General features: G+C 47.4%; 1 protein-coding gene across 1 annotated transcript; it reads left to right on the forward strand.

The window, feature by feature from the left end:
- Positions 1–11,582: 11,582 nt before the first annotated feature.
- On the forward strand, positions 11,583–20,652 carry LOC120840320 (the record flags this gene model as incomplete). Its single annotated transcript, XM_040210790.3, has 3 exons — positions 11,583–12,779; positions 19,543–19,689; positions 20,110–20,652. Coding segments are annotated over exons 1-3 (1,857 nt in total), but the record flags the coding sequence as incomplete, so codon positions are not given.
- Between the last annotated feature and the right edge of the window lie 536 nt (positions 20,653–21,188).

The following is a 21,188-nucleotide window of genomic DNA, read 5'->3' on the forward strand; positions in this document are numbered from 1 at the left end:
AGCGCGAGCTTTCGCTCCACGCGCGTCGAGCTGGGTGTGCGCTTCAGCCCACTCGGCCACCGATCCCCCTGCCCGTTACAGTACAACCCCGCGACTGGGGCTGTACTAAAAGAGTCGAGAAAGGTTTGAAGGCCAGTTTTCATGTGCTCGGTTCGTCCGAGAATCTGGATATGTGCCGTGAAAAGGGAAAACCATGCAGACGCCGTCGACCACGATTGCTTGGGCGGGAAGCACTTTGGATTGAATTCACGGATACTTCTGGTCATCAGATGTATTTGTTTTGTTCTAACATGAACGAAGGAAAACCACGAGGTTGTACGAACCACCTGCGGACTACGTTCAGTGCGTCTTCAAGTTCAAACGGCCGCTTGACTGTTTAAACCGCCGTCTGCTCTTCCAAACGTTTCTGTTTGTCGTCTGCTCTTTTAGACGACACCGGCCCGTAGACCAAACGTGGGCCCGGTACTTGCGATAAGAAGTTAGTGCAGGCCTCAAAAGACTCAAATCTGAAGGTTGGTAACCAGGCTCGATGTAAACAGTAGATACAAGGATGCATTGATAATTGTTACCAGCGGCCATCACCGACTTGTTATGCCTGATTCACTTGGTCCGATTCTGCTTGAGATTTTCAGCATCGAGGTCGACCATCTCAGCTACGGTTCACGCTTTTGCAGCCCGACCGACGTTCGGACTGAAAATTGTGAGCGAAATCTCATCATGCGACTCAGGCTTTAGCGTACATTCTGCGGCGTCCACGCGGAATGAATCGCCGCATGTCACATTATTCACGCGAAGTTTTGCGGTGTAACGAGCCTCGGTAATTTCTCTGACGCCGCTGAAGTAGTCAGACCTTGCCAGGAAGACGTAGAATCAACAATGCGAACGCGAAAAAGGGCAGGGGGACTCACACCGACGCCGACAATATCGCATTTCAATGGTTTGTTTATGGGCGACGGCGAGCTTCTTGCCCACACCCCCATCGCGCATGCGCGGCACCGGTGGCGTCCGCTAGGGGCGCTCCGGTTTGTTTGTAAACATGAGTTGGTGTATAACTTGAGAACGACGCTCGTGTGAGACTTACAGCGACTGCCATTGTTCGGCTGTCCCTCTGAGGTCACTAAAATATCTTCTTTTTTTTAGGTATTCCTTCCGTACACACATGTAGTTCTATGGAACGTCATATTAATAAGTCGCATTTAGTCATTTCAATACTTCTATTCTCGGGACATCTTTCGGATGCAGTTCAACAGCAACGAAAAAATTTTTGGGTGCCTCAATAATGTACAATTGGTCCTGCAACATTTTTTTGTACTTTCAACAAATACTGCTAAGAAGTAACACCTGACATTCATAGCTTGCGAAATTATGCATTAGTTTTCCCCTCCGCGCAATAGCAGACGCAGAAAAAAGAAAGGAAAGAAACAGCTGTCGATCCCCTCCTCAACTCGCAATTTGAACAAGCGGCCGCGTGATCTGACGCTAATCATATACCGTCAGTGTTCATCATAGTCATGCCCTAGGCGGCTAGGGTTTGGAATGCAAAAGCTTGGGCTGAGTTTCAGATATTTTTAAAGCTGGGCTATTATCATATTTAATGGAATATGATAATGTACCCGAATGTTTGACGATGGTGAATGTCAAAAACCCGTGCAATCGACTAGGTGCTATGAAAATCCTTTACGTCACGGTGTCACGTGACTCGGTGCAAAATCGTGATGTCATGTTACGTCACGCTGTCAACAAGGCTAATACATCTAGTGACTTCCTCAAATTAAATCGAGTTGATGTAGTGCGTCACGTGACGTCACGAGGTCACGTGACATTACTTGACAACATGTATTGACACCATGACGTCACGTGACAACGTGACACATGGTTAATCATAGTGCCAATACAAAAGCGCCACGAAAACCCACAATTTACCTTACGCTGCAATTCTGTATATGACGATTTGATCAATAGAAATACAGCCGCCAATTTTTTATTCCCATATGTTCATTTTGTGATACTAACAAAAAAGAAAGAAAAGAAATTACCTTGAACCGTTTTTAACCGGTTACCGTTATATTTTTTTTCGGTTCGGTTCCGGTTCAGTTCCAAGATGGTGGCGAAGATTTCGGTTCGGTTCAGTTCCGGTTCGGCTAAAAATAACGGTTCTGTTCCGGTTTTCGGTTCGGTTCAGTTCCGGTTCGACACTCTGGTGACAGGTCGGTTCCGAGACTTCCTCGGCAAAAGCTCGAGGGTCATCTAATGCAAAAAGCACGTGTGCGGCGAGGAACCGCACACGTTCCGTCTCACGCTGCCTGCACACACAAGTGCACGTCATAAACGCTGCGAACAGAAAGGACTGAAAATAAAAAATAAAACGAATGAGCGGGTACTCACCAATTAGACTCAAATCCACAGCTGGTTCCATGGGCACACCGGCACCTGGGACACTTCACTTTTCTAAAGACGTTCTTCAATGTTTTTTTCCGAAAGTCTGAAAGCATCTGAAAGCACCCGAAAGCGCCCGAAAGTTCGTAACTCGCTTTGTTTTTGTGTTTTGTTACGATGGCGATGGCGATGCGACGATGCTCTTGGTTCCGACCAAGCTAATTTGACGCCACTTGTTTTAGTCGACTGCTATTCTAACTTTCAAACACAAAAAAGGAGTTTAAACATTTATATATTATCTGTAGTAAAGCACGTTGCAGTGCATTGTGTACTAAACTGAAGCTTGGCGTCGTTTCTGTTTAACATGGCGGCGACCATCATTGTTCCCAGTGCCGGCCGTGCTCGACCTACTCGTGCGTTGGCTCTCCTGTTATCAACCCCCTGCAATACGGATCAGCCATAAGCATGCTGTCTAGATATTATGTGCTCGCCTGAAAGAATCTCCAGTCTTCTTGGAAGCAAGGACCCCGCCAGGGTTGTTCGGACATCGTCGGCACCCACGAACCGAGTCAGCGAGCCTCACGTTGTTTGCTTAGTTCCTCCGCGTTTCTGGTGACGGATCCCCCAGCCCTCGTTTTAGGCCTACTTGACGTACCTGGTAAAATACAGTCTACGACAATGCGGCGTCTTTGGAATCCGATTACTATGACCAGTGGCTCCTAAAACCTCTGTAGCCCCCTTCATTAATGAGCTTTTCGATGTGAACGCTCTTACCTTTACAGTGTGCAAGCTGTTCGAATCGTCATTCTACAGGCGACGCTGCGAGACGCGAGCCTTCTGTGTTGCTTCAACTCGCAGTGTGATCCTCAAAGTGGGCACTTGGTCCCAAATAAGCTGCTGCACCTTCACTCACTCCCCGAGACGCATTCCACGTCAGTTCTAGCGGTATTTGAAACGTGGATGCAGGATTCGGTTTATGGCGCTCACCTTGTCGATTGATGCAGATTGATACAGTGGGGTGGAGGACGCCTCACTCTAAAAAAAGCTCGTGCGTCTACTTTTTTGCACAACACTCGGAGAGCCAATCAGCGCAACTTACGGGGGCCGCTCAACGAATGATGACTCCGAAACATATGTTTAGACCAAAACGCAGTCTGAGTTGTGACATTAAGCAATGCAAAATGTCACGCTTGCATTGCTTAATGTCACAACTCAGACTGCGTTTTCTGGTCGAAACATATGTTTCGGCATCGTCATTCGCTGAGCTGCCTCCGTGACTTACGGTGATTGGCTCTCCGAGTGTTGGGGGGGGGAAGTAGACTCACGGGCTTTTTTTTGGAGTGTACTTACGGAAAGGGTCGTGCTAAGAACTCTAGAGTTGTGCTGGGTCGTGGTACCTTTCCGATTACCCTTTTCGTTACGCCATAACGTGGAGCTGGAACCCCCTACAAGCATGGCAAGTTGCTGCTACGCTGTGCGCGCTGTTTGGCTCCCGTGAAACCTAAGTCCTACGACTTTCCCAGCGAGCCAATTGTGCTCAATAACACTATAAATAATTAAATGTGTGTATGCTAGAAGCCTTCAAGTTGAGTCGCTCAGACGGCAGTCTGGTATACACTGCAGACTGCAGTGTATACCATGGAACTATTTCTAGTGGCTCAAAAGGCTCGACAGCTTGATGGGACAGTGAGCTCAGTCCAGTTGTTCTCAACAGGCTCATTAATCGTGATAATGCGGCCCTGCAAACGACTCCACTGCTGTTACCGACAACCTGATGCTAGTGCCGTTTATCCAGTGACCCCAGAAACCAAGGTTTGCAGAACAACATCGTCAAAGTCTACTATAAACAACCAGCTATGCTTCTTCACACTGCATGTCGTCAGTTTTGTTCTAAACGTGCGGAACACTGGGTTTTGTACTTTCCGTGTCCAGTGGAACCGGCCATAGCACACTTGGGTACCTTTCAGAGCCCTGCCACTGCCACACCAAGACTATTGCAACTCTATACGAGGTTGATATTGTGAGATCAGCTGAACGTGTTCAGCAAAGGGGGGCAGCTTACACTATTCTTCGGCAGCCAAGCTCGCTCCGGATCACTCACTGCTCTGACACTGGTTAGAATTCTGGCCCTTCACTTGGGGGCCGGAAGTGATTTCAACTGTGGCCCTTTAGTGGGTCATCTTATTATGCCTCCTAGACAATGTTGCGGAACTGCAAGGTCACAAGACGTCACTGAAGGGAGTTGTTCGCAAGGATTCTGCCGGTGCCTTTCAACCGTTTCCTCCTGTAAAGCGACAGCATCCTTTCTTGGTGTGGTCTTCGCTGCTCTGCCAATCCGTTTATGTGCACTCACGCAGAACCCCCTAGCAATCATCACAAGCTCGGAAACTTCTGTAGGGATGCAACTCGTCACCTTCACTACCAGTGACGTAGGACAATGCCTATGAGCTTTACTGTGAATTATAGACTTTACTTAACTCTGTTCAGTGTTTCCCCCACCCTTTTTATTTGTTCCTTTTGCAGGGTACTGTGGGATTCTTGGTGGTCTTTGGCCTTTTCATTATAAAGAATCGCTTTTGGCAGGATTAAGAGATAAAAGCCCTTTTAACGGTTTTATCCACTACTATAGTACGCTTTGATCCCCCCCCCCCCCACGCACACACACACACACAGAACTGTATACTACTTTATTCAACCTTAGGAAAAATGAGTTTTGTGTCTGTTAAGAATTGTGGGGGGTAGAGGCCCAGTCAGGCAGAAATGCCTTTTTTCTCTACCTCCCTACCGGGCGTGGCCCGTGAGAAACCAAATAAACTTCGAAACTAAGAAACGGACACAGAGTACTTCAGGATTACGACAAAAGTGTTGTAAAATTACGGTAATTTTTTAAAGTGTTCCCAAATTAACAAACAACAATTTGGATTAAGCATTTAGTTTCGCGGGCATTATATATTTTTCGTTTGCAGGATTGGTGGCGCGAAAGTCGATTTACACCCCGTTCTGGAGGACGGGCGGTCCGCCCGTCGTCCAGAACGGTGCGGCGGCGGGCATTTCATGAATCCGTGACCGTATTCGTTGCAGTTAAAGAAGTTCGTATCTCCTCTTTCGTTGAACAATTATTTGCTCCTCGACTTGAGTTGGGGACGGTCCGGCCTACGACGGCGCGTGTCGGGTTGACACTACGGCTCGGTCAACTCTGCTAGAGACACGGCTTTGACTTCCAAAAGTCGCGGAGCGACTCCATGCAATTCGGAGACGATCTCCTTTCAACGTAGAAAAAGATCATGGACGCCATGATGCAGGGGCCTCTTCCAGGCGTTTCAAGCACTGAAGCTCTTCTGGGAATACGTAGGTGCGCACGCTGGTCGCCCTGATTGTGTCTTCGTCGTTGAGGTCGGTTATGATGTACTCCATGCACACCTCGTCACCGAGGTTGCACCGGGAAAGCTTTGAATATTTATTGCAGTAATACGTGTCTGACACACCTCGCTTGCGTAGCCGAGCATTTATGTCGCGATCCAGACATTGCATCGATGCAGTCGATGTAAACACATGCTTGAGTTATGCCTTTGATTCCGTCCACTTCTGTCAACTGACTACATGGAATCGTACCATATCTTCGCTGGGCTCCCCAGTCTAGTGAGTTTATTGCAAGGCGTCAGCGTGTCGCTCCATTGCAAGACATCCGTAAGGCCGTCGTTTGGTCGGATCCGCATGTCAGCAGTCGGGCAGCACGATGAGAGCGGTTCGAATGAAGGCACCAGATACGCTGTCTCCCACGCGTCGCTGACGGGCACAACAACCGCCGGTAGTGTCTGTAGAAGCGCCACTCTGCTAATAAGCTCTGGAATGCGTCCTAGACAATCGCCGTTATGTCGAACGTTGAATGAGGCCCCGTCGCAAGCCGTGTTGAAACTTCGTTGTCGGATTTGTCTTGGCTTGCGGTGGCTGCTAAATCTCCTTTGTCCGGATTCCCGACATGTTGGCAGCTAGCGGCGGTCAAAGATGCTGCGTTGTGAGTAACTAGACGCATGGTGAGGTCAACAGACGATCGTTTTGCGTTCGAAGCGTTCGCTGTTGTTTCCACGTGTGAGTTAAAATCGTACTTGTTTATGACTAAATATATTTGCATTTCTAAAAGCTTTAAAAAAGAGGCGTAGGTTGGCATGGTTTTCTCTTTCGCGACCCGAGAGGAAGTATCGTGGACTACTTTCTCCTCTCCCTGCGGTCGCACCTCGCTCGCGCCCCCAGAGACCCTGGGGCATGTTTCGGCTTTTCTTGCACCTGTGCAGACCGATACATCCTCTGTCTACACAGTGTTGCAACGCCCTTTTCTTTCTTTCCTCTCGACCGCCGGTGCCTCCCCTGCGGTGGGTGCTGTACAATGTAGCACGTTGTCCATTACAATCCCAAGCGAGTCTTTGCCAGATTGCTTCGGCAATTTCAGCGCGTTCCTCAGACATCCCTCGAGATCGGCAGTCCTTGAATGTTTAGTGCTGCCCGGTTTTTTTAAGAAATTCTTACTGGGGAAGAATATTTACCTTTCTCGGAGATTTTGCAAAGACACTATGAACTCTAATAACAGAGCTGCACATTGCTGACTAAGTGCGTAGATGGCTAGGGCTGGCGTCACCTGCTGCGCACTCCTAGGGAACTGGACTTGCTTCGTACATGAGCATGGTGTTCCCACTGACCTGACGTGGCCTGTTTAAACTTGACAGAGGCGAGGGGTAAGTGTGCATATTATTCCCAAGATTGCCATCATGCAAAGCTGTAGTGCCGATCTCACCACGTCACCTACTAACGTATATTGGGCACGAATGCTGCGTCAGCGTTTGGCTGGACGAGTTCCATACAAACTCTGGCGTAACTCTCTTGTCCATAATGTGCCCGCGCAGACCCTGAAATGTTGCCATAAATGTTGGCACCACGGATATGTCCCATGCAGCACACTGTATTACGCCAATATTTTCGTCGGATCGGAGAAATCGGGCGAATATAATTTTGATACTGCCGATATTAGCGCTGGATCGTAAATATCGGGCCAGTATCACTAATGTTGCCGATGTCGGCGGAACATCACTTGGGTCCGTCAACGCCACGCTTATATAGAGTTGCAATACTTTATGCTTCTTTGAAAAGATTAATTAAATGTGCCTGTGAGTATAACCAAGGGTGTGATTTACCCTGAATGGCTGCTTCCTACTGGACGAGATTCTCGTGGCATTATATAACGTTGAGCATCGAAGTTTAAAAGATTTTGATCCATCTAACAAATAGATTTTAACCTTCCTATAAACTATTTTCAAAGCCGCTCAATCTACAGAATTGCATCTCTTTCTAATTGGGTCACATGGTATACTTGCGTACTTTAATATGTGATACACTCGTGTTCAGTACGCAAGTAATTTAACTTCTATGTGCGATATTTAGCTTTCGTCTCCGAGACCATTCGGGTCTTCGTTCAGTTGAATAGCAGAAGCGAATTTTACGCATTTTCTAACTTAAAACTTGAGTTATAGTAAGTTGCGAATATTTGATGCGACTGACGCGCGTCAACAATGTGCGATCAAAATAATAATAAAAATAATAGTTATTTTTTTCTTATAAAGTCGATTTTAGTTTTCACTGCACGCATCAGTCGCTAGTAACTCTTTATGCTGAGTTCAATCTGACCTAGTCCTCTTGACTTAAGTTTTCTAATAAATTAAGTGATTCTCGGCAACCAGGCGATCTGTCAGGTTAGGGTGGAAGTTATATGCTATATCATTTACGTCAGAAGGTAATCAGAGCAGCACCCCAGTCACGTCCCTGATCTTCATATCTTGTGAACTTGAGGGACGCATGGCAGTTAGTCAGATCGAGCGGATACTTGAAACAGAAGGAAGTCGCCATCCCAAACAAGCGCGAGTCCTAAAGCACCTCGGAACACTGTAATGTTTACTCTTTATTTTTCAAGGCGTAGCCGACAATAACCCACGCGACAACCGAATACGCGCCCAGGTGGTTGAAAAAGATCTACAGAGGATCTGATACCATCGGCCATGCTGCAGCGATCAAATCAAATTTGGGGGTTTTACGTGCCAAACCAACGGCGGGCACCTGGCACGCCCCAGCGGAGGACTGAGGATTAATTTGGACCACCTGGGGATCTTTTGACGTGCAACAGAAAGCTCGATTGCACGGCGCCTCCTATGCAATAAGCCTGGGCACCTCGGCCGGGATTCGAGCCGGCCACATGGGGATCCGTACGCCAGCGCCCTCGCCTCGGAGCCACCGAGGCGGCTCATGCTGCGGCGATCCACTCGCTCCAAAAACAAGGGGGTAGTATACACACATATGTCAGAACTTTCCTCAAAGCTGAAGATTCGCATTCAAAATGTATAACAAAAAACAAAACAAAAAATGAAAGACGTTTACAATTCTCTGCAATGCCGAATTCGAGCGCAGCTCTTGGGGTGGAGGAGGGGAAGGCACAGAAGGAAGGGTATGCCCCTCTTCCCCCCACCCTTGTCGTCGCCCTTTCCCCTCCCACTTAGCGCGAAATTGTCGATAAAATTTCCCGATAATGTTAGCGGTGAAATGTTTCCGGTAAATATAGCGTGAAAATTTTCCGCTAAATTTAGCGGAAATATTTTCACACTAAGTTTAGGAGGAAAATGTTTCCACTATATTTTGCGGGGACATGTTTCCGGCACATTTAGAGGAGAAATTTTTCCGCTAATTTTAGAGGAGGAAATTTCCCGCTAAACAGAGCTGGAAATTTTTTCCGCTATATTTAGTTGGGCGATTCGCTCGTTAAAGTTAGCGCGAAAACGTTCCCTTAACGCAATGGGCGGTTGCGCCCATTGCGCCCGGTTGCATTATTCCTATAGTGCAACGGGCATGGTTACCCCGGCGGCGACGGCGACGGTGACGCCGCTCAAGCCGGAAACGGGCGCCTAAGAGCTGCGCTCTAAAACGTCGAGAGCGTTCCACAGCACTTGGTGCTGCCACCGATTCTTTTAATCCCTCAATGGCATCCCTCATTCGGAAACGAGCAAACTATCTAGCGCATATAGGTTGCAGTGTACGCTGATGATGTCACCCTATGGACTAGGGTGAAATCATCAGTTTCACGGAACTCCCACAAACCCTTGGTGGACTTGACACTTCCACAAACCCTTGGTGGACTAGAACCGTAAAATAAGTATACGCTAAGGGGAAGAATAAAAAAAAAACGGTTATTTTCGTTTCCCAATTTACGAAAAGCGAAAATCAAATCTGAAGAACTCCCATTACTGGGCGCATATGTGAGCAGCTACAATCGATCACAAACAATATGGAAGCACAGTACAACTACTACGGAGAATCGCCCACTGTTTAAGGGGTGCGCAAAAACCCGACGTTTGTGCTCCAAGTATTATAGCGATCTCTAGCAATTCTTAGGGTGCTTATATTTGCTCAATGTATGCTTCCAGAGTATCAATAAAACATATTGTTTTAATAATCTAGCTTTCCCTACAACCTGAGAGGGTTAACAATTTGATGACATGAATTTTTTCAACGCCAGTTAGCTAATATATTCTATATCTGACGGGAAAGGATTGTCAGGTGTCCTTTTTTATTTTTATGCAAAAAAGGATTTTAGGCACCCATCCTGCTTCCTTCGCCTAATCAATATCTTAACGTCGCTATTGATTTCTACAAATACGTGAGGTGAAGGAAGGAAACTTCAACGGACACTGAAATAAAATCATTTTGAAGAATCTAGGCGTCACTTTACTCGCGGAAATCAACTTTGTTTTTCTTACAATATTTACGTTGTTAAACGAAATTTAGTTTGAGGATAAGGCCCGCTCTAAATCCCCCCTTTGCTGGTCTGTCGGCGCAACTTTTGCGATCAAGAGGATGAAAACGATACTCTCTGGCGCGTTCCTGACGGTACAAGATCGAAGATAACGTTTTCACTTGAGCTGGAAGTCGGTCACACTATCTGTTCCGTCCTCTGTACAATGAATGCGCTGCAAGCAAAATAAGCGAAAGATTGGCTTAAGCGCAGCACGAGATAAATTAGGACTTCCGATTCGAGAACTCTTTCCTTTAAAATTTGGTTTCCTTCCAGATTTTTTTTTTTCAGAAACCTTAGAGTAACTGCAAAGAAATTTTTTTTAAGCAGCCTAATTGAGTCAAGCATGTCAAAAACACAATCTTTCCGCGAGAAAAAAAATATTTTTCAGAAATATTTATTGCGTGACACCTATTTTAGTTTGCGGCTATTTTGTCCGTTTTGAATCGCGCGCCACGAAGTTGGTATTCCGTGACGTTGAATACCCATCGGCTGCTATACTTCTCATTGGCTAAGAGTTTGATTGACAGCTTAGATCTTGGTTGTTAAACCTTTGTTATATGTTGCAATTTTCTTTTGAAAGGCATATTTTTATGTTTCAAGAATAACCCATGTGATGAGAGTGATTAATCTTTACAAAATGTTTACAAGACGGGCACCTCCGTTTGGATTCATACCATAACAAACAAAAGCTTCGCCATTCTTTCATGGCCGCCGAAGTCTCTGCTCCCGCCTGTCTCGCCTACCTCGACTCATCGTTTCGCCGAAATGATAAGTGTTTCGTGCTGACTCAGGTACTTGAGTGAGACTTCTTGAAGTGAAGTAGTGTGTGTTTAGCAGCTGTTGCAGGTAGGTCGCAGGGTTAGGAAGCGACGCGGGGTTTCGGCTTTCATAGCGAGGTTCTTTCGTTTTCCTCTTTGCTGGCTTAGTGTGCTGTTATGTTTAGTTGTACGATCTAAATTCTTCCATCTTTTGTTTGTTCCTTTTTTTCTGGCATCTGTGGCAGCGGCCCCCTTACACCTGCACCGCTGCCGAACGGCACGCGCCAAGAGCGCGCGCTCTGTCTGTCTGTTGGTTTGTTCGTTTCTTTTCTTCTCTTTTCTCTCTCTCTCTTTCTGCTCGAGAATTAAAACAGTTTTGCAATGTGACTCCGACTTGGCTGGTCGCTTTCTAGGCTGCCTCCATAGTTTTGGCGACGAGGGTGCTGAATTTGGGCACTCTCACTCCCAGAGGAAACGTGCGTCGTTCGGCATAAGCTCACGTCGGCGGGGGTGCCTGGTGTCGCGACGACTCCTGCTTCCGACGAATTCCGGGCTCACCAGAGAACCTCGATTGCTGGTTGTCAATGGCCGTGCGTTCCATTTCGAACGTCCTCCTCGATTCCTGAGCCGACATCTTAGCCGCAAGCATGGCTGACTGTGACCGGCCACCACCAAACTTCCTGGACAAGGCCGGTACGCCACCGATACCGTGGAAATCGTGGCTACGAATGTTCGAGCGATACATATTGGCTACTGGCGCTCAGGAATATTCCGCCGAACGACGCCAAGCAAAGCTGCTCAACTACCTGGGGGTCGAAGGCCAGCGCCTCTATGACTCTCTACCAGCTCCCGTTGGACCGGCGCCAGCAACGACACCGGCGGGAGACGGTCAGCAAGGCCGGCAAGCATCTCGCGACGTGTATAGAGAGACCCTCACGGTCCTCGAGGCTGAATTTTCGCAGCCGGTCAACGAGACCCTGCAACAACTCCGGTTTCACATGAGAAAACAGCAAGAAGGAGAATCTCTGCGCGACTTTCTCTCAGCACTCCGAGCATTGGCCGTGCCGGCGAACTTCGGTGCCGACACCGAGGCCGTCATCCGCCGACAGTTCATGGTGGGTGCTGCTTCCGCAGAGATTCAAGAACGCCTGGTACTTGACGCCGCGCTGCCGTTCAGCGTGGCCTTACAGACTGTTCTTAATTTGGAACGCTCACGCCGGGAAGTTCGAGAATGGGCATCGGCAACTGCGCCAGCTGCGCCGTCGACGGCGTCGGAGGAGCACGTGACCTGCCACGTCACAGGGCGCGCAATGAGTCAACCTCAGCCGATGATGTCATCTTTGCACGAGCCGTGGCGCTCGCGCCGTGAGTCACCTGTGCGATCTCCGACGGGGCGTTCTTCAGCTGCTTCAGCCCGGTCAGTGAACGCACGCGCTTCGCGCTCGCCTAGCCGGCAGACCTGCGTAACCTGCGGCCGTAGCGGCTATGGTGGTTTCGACCGTGGCAGTCGTCAACAGAGCCCTGGACGATCGGCGTTTCGGCGTTCGGTGCGTTTCGAATCACCGCGGCGGCAACCATCTCCAAGGCGGACCCACGGCAACGGAAGAACATGTCCCAACTGCGGTTACGGTCAGGAACACTGCAGGGGCTATGACGTCTGCCCAGCGAGAGGTCAGCACTGCGACAACTGCGGTCGTCGGGGACATTTTTCACGCGCTTGTAGAAGTGTTCGCCGATCCCTGCTGCGCCACCCGCGTGATCAAGTTGAGCAGATCGTCGACGACTACTACGATGACGACGACGAGCAGTGGGAGGTGTCCCACATTTCCGGACCTTCTCAAAGCAAGCTGTACTTAAACATCCAGGTATTTGACTGGACGCTGCAGTTTCTTCTTGACACGGGGTCAGCCGTCTCCATCGTGGATAGTGCCATGTTCGTCCGGTATTTCGCGAGCAAGGCGACAGTTGTACCACCACCTGTGAAGCTCCTGAACTTTTCTCAGCAACCCATCACCATTCTGGGAGCATTCGAGGCACCGGTAATGTTCAGGGAGCGTGCGGCAACAGTACTTTTTTACATTGCTGACCGTGGTACCTCTTTACTCGGCATGGACGCTGTTGTAGCCCTCGACATCCAGATAATAATAATAATAATAATAATAATCTTTATTTCCATTTAAAGAAATGGTGGAGCGAAAGGGAAAAAGCTTCAACAAGAAGCTTGACTGGCCCTCAGCCCCATCGGCAGCCAGTGAACAAACAGTTTTCGTGCAAAAAAAAAAAAATATACAGAAAATTATACATTATCAAATGAGATAACAGAAACAAGACACAGAACACTTAAATATGTAAAAATATATTACGCAACTCTTTAGTAGATATGGTTTCTATATTTCCATTTTCCTTTTCAAAGTTGTTTAGAAGTTTTGGAATTAAACACCGAAGCATTTGCTGCCCATAATTTGACCTGCATGTGGGAACCTTCCAATATTCATTATGGCGGGTCAAGTAAACCGTATTATTTTTTTCTAATCTAACTATCTGGTTTAAAAGAACCCTTTCCTTTTTAATTTCATTCTTAATGGTGAGTAAAAGTCTATAATCAGATAGCTTATGAATTTTTAATATTTGCAGATTTCTAAACATATTTTCAGTGTGAGAGTCATAAGGCGCGTTGAAGATGGCTCTTAACATTTTTTTTTGAAGCAGATAAATTTTGTTCAGGTTGGTTGCCGTTGTTGTGCCCCAGACAAGGTTACAATAACTGAGGAGTGAGTAAAACAAAGCATTGTACATAATTAATTTCACGCGAACTGGTAGAAATTGGCTGTGGCGATACGTTAAACCAACAACACGTGACAATTTGGAAATCAAATAATTTACATGGCTATCCCATGACATATTTTCAGAAAAGAAGACACCTAGTGTTTTAAAATTTTCCACGATCTCTATTGGACTTGAGCTAAATACTATAGGCCTTGGCATAAAAATTTGTTTATTTTTTGGACGAAAGAAAATAGCCTTTGTCTTTGCAGTGTTAATACTTAATCCATTTTCCTTTGCCCACGCCGCCAACCTTGACAAAGTAAAATTAACATCATCCGCAATTTCATCACTATTTAAAGAGGAAATAAATATACTAGTGTCGTCTGCATAAATTACAAATTTAGCAACAGGGTCTATATTCACAATATCGTTTATATACAGGTTAAAAAGAAGGGGCCCTAAAATACTTCCCTGTGGGACCCCTGAAATAATACGCTTTCTATCAGAGGAATGACCACTAATGTTAATATATTGGAAGCGGTGACTCAAGTATGATTTGAGAAGTGCTAACGGCAACCCTCGAATACCATAGTAATTTAGTTTGCAAAGCAGAATGTTATGATCCACGAAGTCAAAGGCTTTTGTAAAATCTACGAACACGCCAACAACCGTTCTTTTTTCTTCAAAATTTTGTAATATATATTCTTTTTGGGATAAGAGAGCTGATTCCGTGGAACGATTTTTTCTGAAACCAAACTGCGAACATGAGAGTAAATCGTGCTTATTCGCAAATTGTACGAGACGGGACTGTATTACTTTTTCTTGGCCTTTAGAAAATAAGGGAAGAATTGAAATCGGTCGATAATTGCTGAAATTATTTTTATCTCCTTTCTTGTGAAGGACAGATACCTTCGCCAGTTGCATCGCCGTAGGAAATACTCCAGACGAAAAACAAAGATTAAAAATATGGGTTACGTACGGCACTAATATATCAATAACGAACTTTAGTGGGCGTATTTGAAGATCATCGCAGTCGCAGCTAGAGCTGTTTTTTAATTGCATAAATGTAAAAAATACCTCAGCATCTGTGACAGGTTCAAGAAACATGGAATGGCTATTTCTGACTTCTATGTATCTGCAAGGATCAGTATTAACGTTTGTTGTAGATAAATTCGCAAAATATTCGCTGAAAGCATTCGCTAAGGAAAGGCCACTTAGGTCCACACCGTTCCGGTTAATATTATCAACTGGCTGATGGCCTGAACCAAGGTTTAACACTGAATTTAATTTTTTCCAAACCAAGTCCGTACGACCATTTGTACCCCTAAACACCTTATCGTGATACTCAGCTTTAGCTGTACGCAATAATTTTGTTAGTTGGTTGCGATATATTTTAAAGGACCGTAGACTTTGCGGGTCTCTAGATTTAACGAATGATTGGTACATCGCGTTCTTTGTTTTAATTTTTTCAAGTAAATCAGGTGTTATCCACGGTTTCCTGATTTTTTTACTTGCCTTAAACATTTTGTACGGAAAATGACGACTATAAATGCTTTTAAATAGTTTTAGGAAATGTCCATAGACTTCGTCTACATCTTCTGAACCAAACATATCACACCAATTAGTATCTGCAATTTCTTGTCTGAAGGCATTCAACCTTCCGGTGGTTATATGTTGAAACGGGTATGATACATTATTTCTATTTTGTTTAGGGTTCCTAGTTTTCAAACACATGAATATTGGAAGGTGATCACTTAAATGGTAGCTTATAACTCCGGATTTTATATTTTCACTATCGGCGTTACTAATAAAAAGATCAATTAATGTTTCAGAGCTTACAGTAACTCTAGTTGGAATATTTATTGTGTTCATACACCCATTGGTTTCTGTGATCATATTCATTTCTCTCTTCAATGCAGTATCTTTCAGCATGTCAATATTAAAATCCCCACCGCAAATTACGGTATAACCATTATCATTGACAAAACGAAGGTATGTGTTGAAAAATTCCAAAAAGTTCTCACTATTGCCATCTGGAGGCCGATAAAACACGCTTATGATTACACATTTCGCGCGCACTGTTAATACTTCGAAGTCCCGTGTAATACATGAATAATCTGACAATAGTTCACAGTTAATTGTGTCTTTAATTAGTAGACATACTCCGCCACCTCGGCGAGATGTGCGATTTAACGAAAAGCTGACGTATCCAGGAAGTTTCAAGACATCACTATCATTACGATACCACGTTTCTGATAACATTACTACGTCAAACAAAAAAGGAACCTGATTAAAAAACACTTCGAAATCTATATTCTTATTTTTAGCAGATTGGGCATTCACATGAAAATATTTCGTGAAAGCATGGCGTTCAGTACCAAGATATGCCTCAAGGTCACATGGAAGTAAACAATCATGATTAAGCATTAAAACGATAAACGACCAAGTGAACTTTCAAAGAAGGGAAAAAAAATATTACTACAGCTTTCGCAGGTCATCCTCACATCTGACAACAGCTGCGCGCTCGCCCACCCCACGCCTGACAAGAATTTTTCCATTTTGGTGCCATACGAACTGATAAGACCTTTGCTTTGCCCATTCTTTTGTGATACAGAGAAGTGCCTTGTTTTGTTTGGTTAAGTTTTCTAAAATATAAATACTTCGCTGACCGCGTGCAAGTTTTTTTTTATTCCGAAGCCACTCGTCGCGTTTTTCTTGTTGTGCAAAACGTATGATAATTCCGGGAACTTTGTCGGACTTCGATGGCATTCTGTGAAGAGCTACTACGTCACTTGCCTCGAGCGCTGGTAACTCGAGTTTCTGTGCTACCTCGTTTACTTTCGTCATCAGGTTTTCATTTTCAGCTGGTGTAACATTGTGAATTTCCAGATTTAAACGCCTGCTGCGCCATTCAAGGTCATGTAGGCCCGACTTCAGTGCCTGCATTTCCGTTGTGTTATCAGCACTCTCAAGGCATTCCACGCGCTTTTTTAGATCATTAATTTCCTGACCTTGGTTTCGCACTTCTCCCAGTAGCTCTTGATAGTCTTTCGACATAACTTGAATCGGTTGGTCGATGCTGTCAACCGTTTCCTTAAGACCTAGAAGGCTCTCTAGCTTGGCGTTTATGCTGACAAGCATGCTTGGTATATCAAGGCTAGTTTCCTTGCTGGCACTTCTCTTTTTTGCAGTTACACATGACGGGCACCGCCAATTTTTACGAAGACAGTCACCCTTCGATTTACTAGTTGGTCGTTGAACACCCGAGCAATCTCCAAGGTGGTAAGAAAATTTGCACTCAACACATGTCACGAAAACCCCATCACCCGGCAATGCCTGATCACACGCCAAACAGGTCTCGTGCTGGGCGCCAGCCATATTACTGTATCAGTTTCATAATAGGCATAAAAGGCTATTCAATAACGCTAAGTGTTGCAGTCGGCGGCAAAAGCATGCAAAATCTAAGACATAGCAGGAATAACGCTCACCTGTAGGTAGAAAAAACGCAGTTTTACACACTGTACGAAACGTTTGCCGCCGACTGCGAGGACTGTTGTGGCGGGTGCGCTTTTATCTCCGGAGAGGGTGCCGAAAACTGCGCCGAGACACTGCGATCCTTGCGGCGGGCTGATAGCGTAGCTGTGGGCAGGATGACTTGTCAGTGAAGACAGCCTCGCATCTTGTTTGGTACGCAGTTGACGAGGAATCGGTCTGGTCGAGGCGCAGAGGTGTGCTTCCACGGTAGATCACAGCGCATCGGAAACTGTAGGTAGAAAAAACGCAGTTTTACACACTGTACGAAACGTTTGCCGCCGACTGAAGTGGCGCCATTCGGTCGTGCTTCTATACTGATACAGAGGGTTCTGGCGACCCGCCGAGAGAGGACGAGAGGTTGACACCGGCCCCACAGGACGAAGCGTCAAGGGCATTGAGAAATGAGTGGTCGGCAAGGGTGCAAAATCAGCTGGCCTCAGCATCGTCTCCACCACAGGCTGCAGCTTCAGTGGTGCCTGAACCAGCAAAGCCAAACCTGCCGCCTTCCATGAGCAACTTCGAGCACCTCTTCAGTCCGGGTCTTGGCCGTGTCAAGGACGTTGTCCACAAGGTAAACAGTCGACCTTCTGTCATTCCCGTCCGTCATCGAATGAGACGTATTCCTCTAGCAGCGCGTCAGTCAGTATCAGAAGAAATCAGACGCTTGGAAGCGGCTGGGGTCATCGAGCGGATTAATTCCTCCGAATGGGTATCACCAATTGTGGTGGTGCAGAACAAAGACGGCTCAATTCGAATGTGCGTGGACCTGCGGGAAGCCAACAAAGCTGTCGTTATTGATAGCTTTCCTCTTCAGCACATAGAAGAACTTCTGCATGCTTTACATGGTGCCAAACATTTTTCCAAGCTTGACTTAGCGGCTGCTTACCACCAAGTGCCGCTACATAAAGATAGCCGGGACCTAACCGCATTTATTACACACGAAGGTCTCTTCCGGTTCAAGAGAGTATGTTTCGGACTGGCATCGGCGCCAGCAGCTTTCCAGCAGATGATGTCGGAAATGCTTCACGACTGCGAAGGTGTGTTGGTCTACCTTGACGACGTTGTTGTTTTTGGCAGGACCAAGGAGGAGCACACACACCGTCTGCGTGAGGTGCTGCGGCGTATCTCGGATGCTGGACTGAAACTCAACAACAAGTGCCTATTCGATGTGCCAGAATTTTCGTTTTTGGGTCATAAAGTCAGCGCTCAAGGGATTGCTCCGCTACAAACGAAGGTGGATGCACTCAACGCTGCCCCTATCCCCACGGACATCACCCAACTCCGTTCTTTTCTGGGGATGGTGGAGTATTACTCTCGCTTCGTGCCTCGGTTAGCGTCTGAGGTCGAACCTCTTCGAAGGTTCCTGCGAAAAGACACTCCGTTCGTCTGGGACAACGAGGCGGACAGAAGCTTCAACCAAGTCAAGAGGCTGCTGTCATCTGCCAGGACACTAAGAATGTTGGACCCCACGTTGCCCACCATCGTGGCCACAGACGCGTCGGCATACGGCATTGGGGCTGTGCTGCAGCAGCGTCATGGTGACGGCGTCTTCCCTGTCGCATTCGCCTCAAGGACGCTCACTTCGACAGAGCGGCGATACTCAGTCGGGGAAAAAGAAGCGCTTGCGTGTTTGTGGGCGTGCGAAAAATGGCACATATACTTATGGGGCCGCCACTTTACCCTTCGCACGGACCATCAAGCACTCGTGTCTTTGCTGTCCACCGGAGGAGCAGGACGTCGCCGCTACGGATCACCCGTTGGTCACATCGCCTACTGAAGTACAACTTCACGGTGGAGTTCCAGCGAGGTGCCGAAAACCAGGTAGCAGATGCCCTGTCCCGCTTGCCGATGTCACAGGAAGAAGAGCGGATGGAGTTCGACGACGAGATCATCTCCTTTGTCGCTTTAGACGAAGAGTGCATCACGAAGCAACAGCTGCAAGAGGAGACAGCGAATGACGCTCTGCTCACCACTGTCATGGGATATGTGACCTCTAAGTGGCCTCCAGTGAGCGCTCTCTCCGCTGATGCGGCCATCTTCTACGACCTGAAGGATGCGCTCTCCGTCAACGACGGTCTCCTGCTGCGCGGAGAGCAATTCGTCATCCCCACGACTATGCGATGCGCTCTTGTCGCCAGAGCACACGAGGGCCACAACGGCATTGTCAAGACGCAAGCACGCCTTCGTGAGCTCTATTGGTGGCCTCGCATGAACGCAGAAGTGCGTAGTGCAGTCTGCGCCTGCAAAATCTGTAACACCTCAGACAAGAGTGCCAAGACGTCACCGACCCCTCTCCAGCCAGTGCCCTTGCCAGAGCGACCTTGGTCAAAGGTGGGCATCGATGTCGTGGGCCCTTTTGAGCGAGCGGAGCCTGCGTGTCGCTACGCCATCACGCTGGTGGACTACTTTTCCAAGTGGCCCGAGGTACAGTTCTGCCCAAACGTCACCACGGGGAGGATCACGGACTTTCTGCGCGCCATCTTTGCCAGAGAGGGGTACCCTGACAGCGTTGTGAGCGACAATGGGCCACAGTTCGTTTCAGGCGAATTTGAGACGTTCCTTAAAGCGCGAGGTATAAAGCACCAGCTGGTTTCTGTCTACTACCCCCAGTCCAACGGGCAGGTTGAACGTTTCAACCGTACCCTGAAGAGTTTTCTGTGCGCCACCCTTGAGCGGAGCAGCATCCGGTCATCCCTTGTAGACTACCTGATGATATATCGCTGCACGCCCCAAGCCACGACTGGACTTTCTCCTGCTCTCCTGCTGCATGGACGGAAGCCTCGCACCCGCCTTAACATCCTCGGACTGTCGTCGGCGCAGTTCTTGCAAAATCCCATCGAGGAGCTGCAACGGCTGCGACATCGAGTGCAGCAGAGGCAGCAGTACACGAAGGAGTACACCGACCGGCGTCGAGTGGCGAAGAGCCCCAGATTCAGGGTAGGCGACTGGGTTAGAGTGAAGAAACCAGGAAAGGTAGCCAAGGGGGAGTCGGCCTTCGGGCCGCCACTACGCATCATGAAGCGGGTCGGTCGGTGGACATTCCGGCTGGGAGATGGTAGAGTGTGGTATGCCTCTAAACTCGCAGCTGCTTCCGACCCCAGTCTAGGAAGTGATCACCAGGGGACACCGGCTGCCGTTCAAGGTGGCCAGCCCGCGAGCCACACTGCTACTCCAGGTGACGCGTACCACAGTCATCATACTTGGCAACCTCAAGAGTCAAGTTCGGCCATGCAGCAGTTGCCTCGATCGCGGACGCCTGAGTGCAGACCTGCCCCGGACACGCCTCCAGGAATGGGAACTTCAACTGCTCAGTGTCCTAGGCAGGTGCTTCTAAGGCGCTCGGGGCGGAACCGTCGACCACCAGTGCGGTATGGAGACCTTGGTACTCGATGAAATGAATGAACTATTTCCTTTTGTGTTTTCAACGTAGAGTGAACTATTTGTGTGCTTCATTTAAACTGTGCTTATCATGCTCTTGATTTTTGCTGTTGTAAATGCGTGCATAATGTTTTTGTCATCGTCGTGTTCCTACACTCTTAAAAAAAAAAAAGAAGGGAAGGGAAAATGTTATGTTTAGTTGTACGATCTAAATTCTTCCCTCTTTTGTTTGTTCCTTTTTTTCTGGCATCTGTGGCAGCGGCCCCCTTACACCTGCACCGCTGCCGAACGGCACGCGCCAAGAGCGCGCGCTCTGTCTGTCTGTTGGTTTGTTCGTTTCTTTTCTTCTCTTTTCTCTTTCTGCTCGAGAATTAAAACAGTTTTGCAATGTGACTCCGACTTGGCTGGTCGCTTTCTAGGCTGCCTCCACACGTGCTTTTTTGTTTGTTTGTTTTGTTTGCTCGCGCGTGCAAATATCAACTTTTCTGAGATGTCAGATGAGTGATCCCGACAGCGAGCCTTCCAGCAGCCATTTCGCTCCGAAA

Source organism: Ixodes scapularis, unplaced genomic scaffold (genome assembly GCF_016920785.2).
Source record: "Ixodes scapularis isolate PalLabHiFi unplaced genomic scaffold, ASM1692078v2 PGA_scaffold13__105_contigs__length_92229423, whole genome shotgun sequence".
Taxonomy (NCBI): Eukaryota; Metazoa; Arthropoda; class Arachnida; order Ixodida; family Ixodidae; genus Ixodes; species Ixodes scapularis.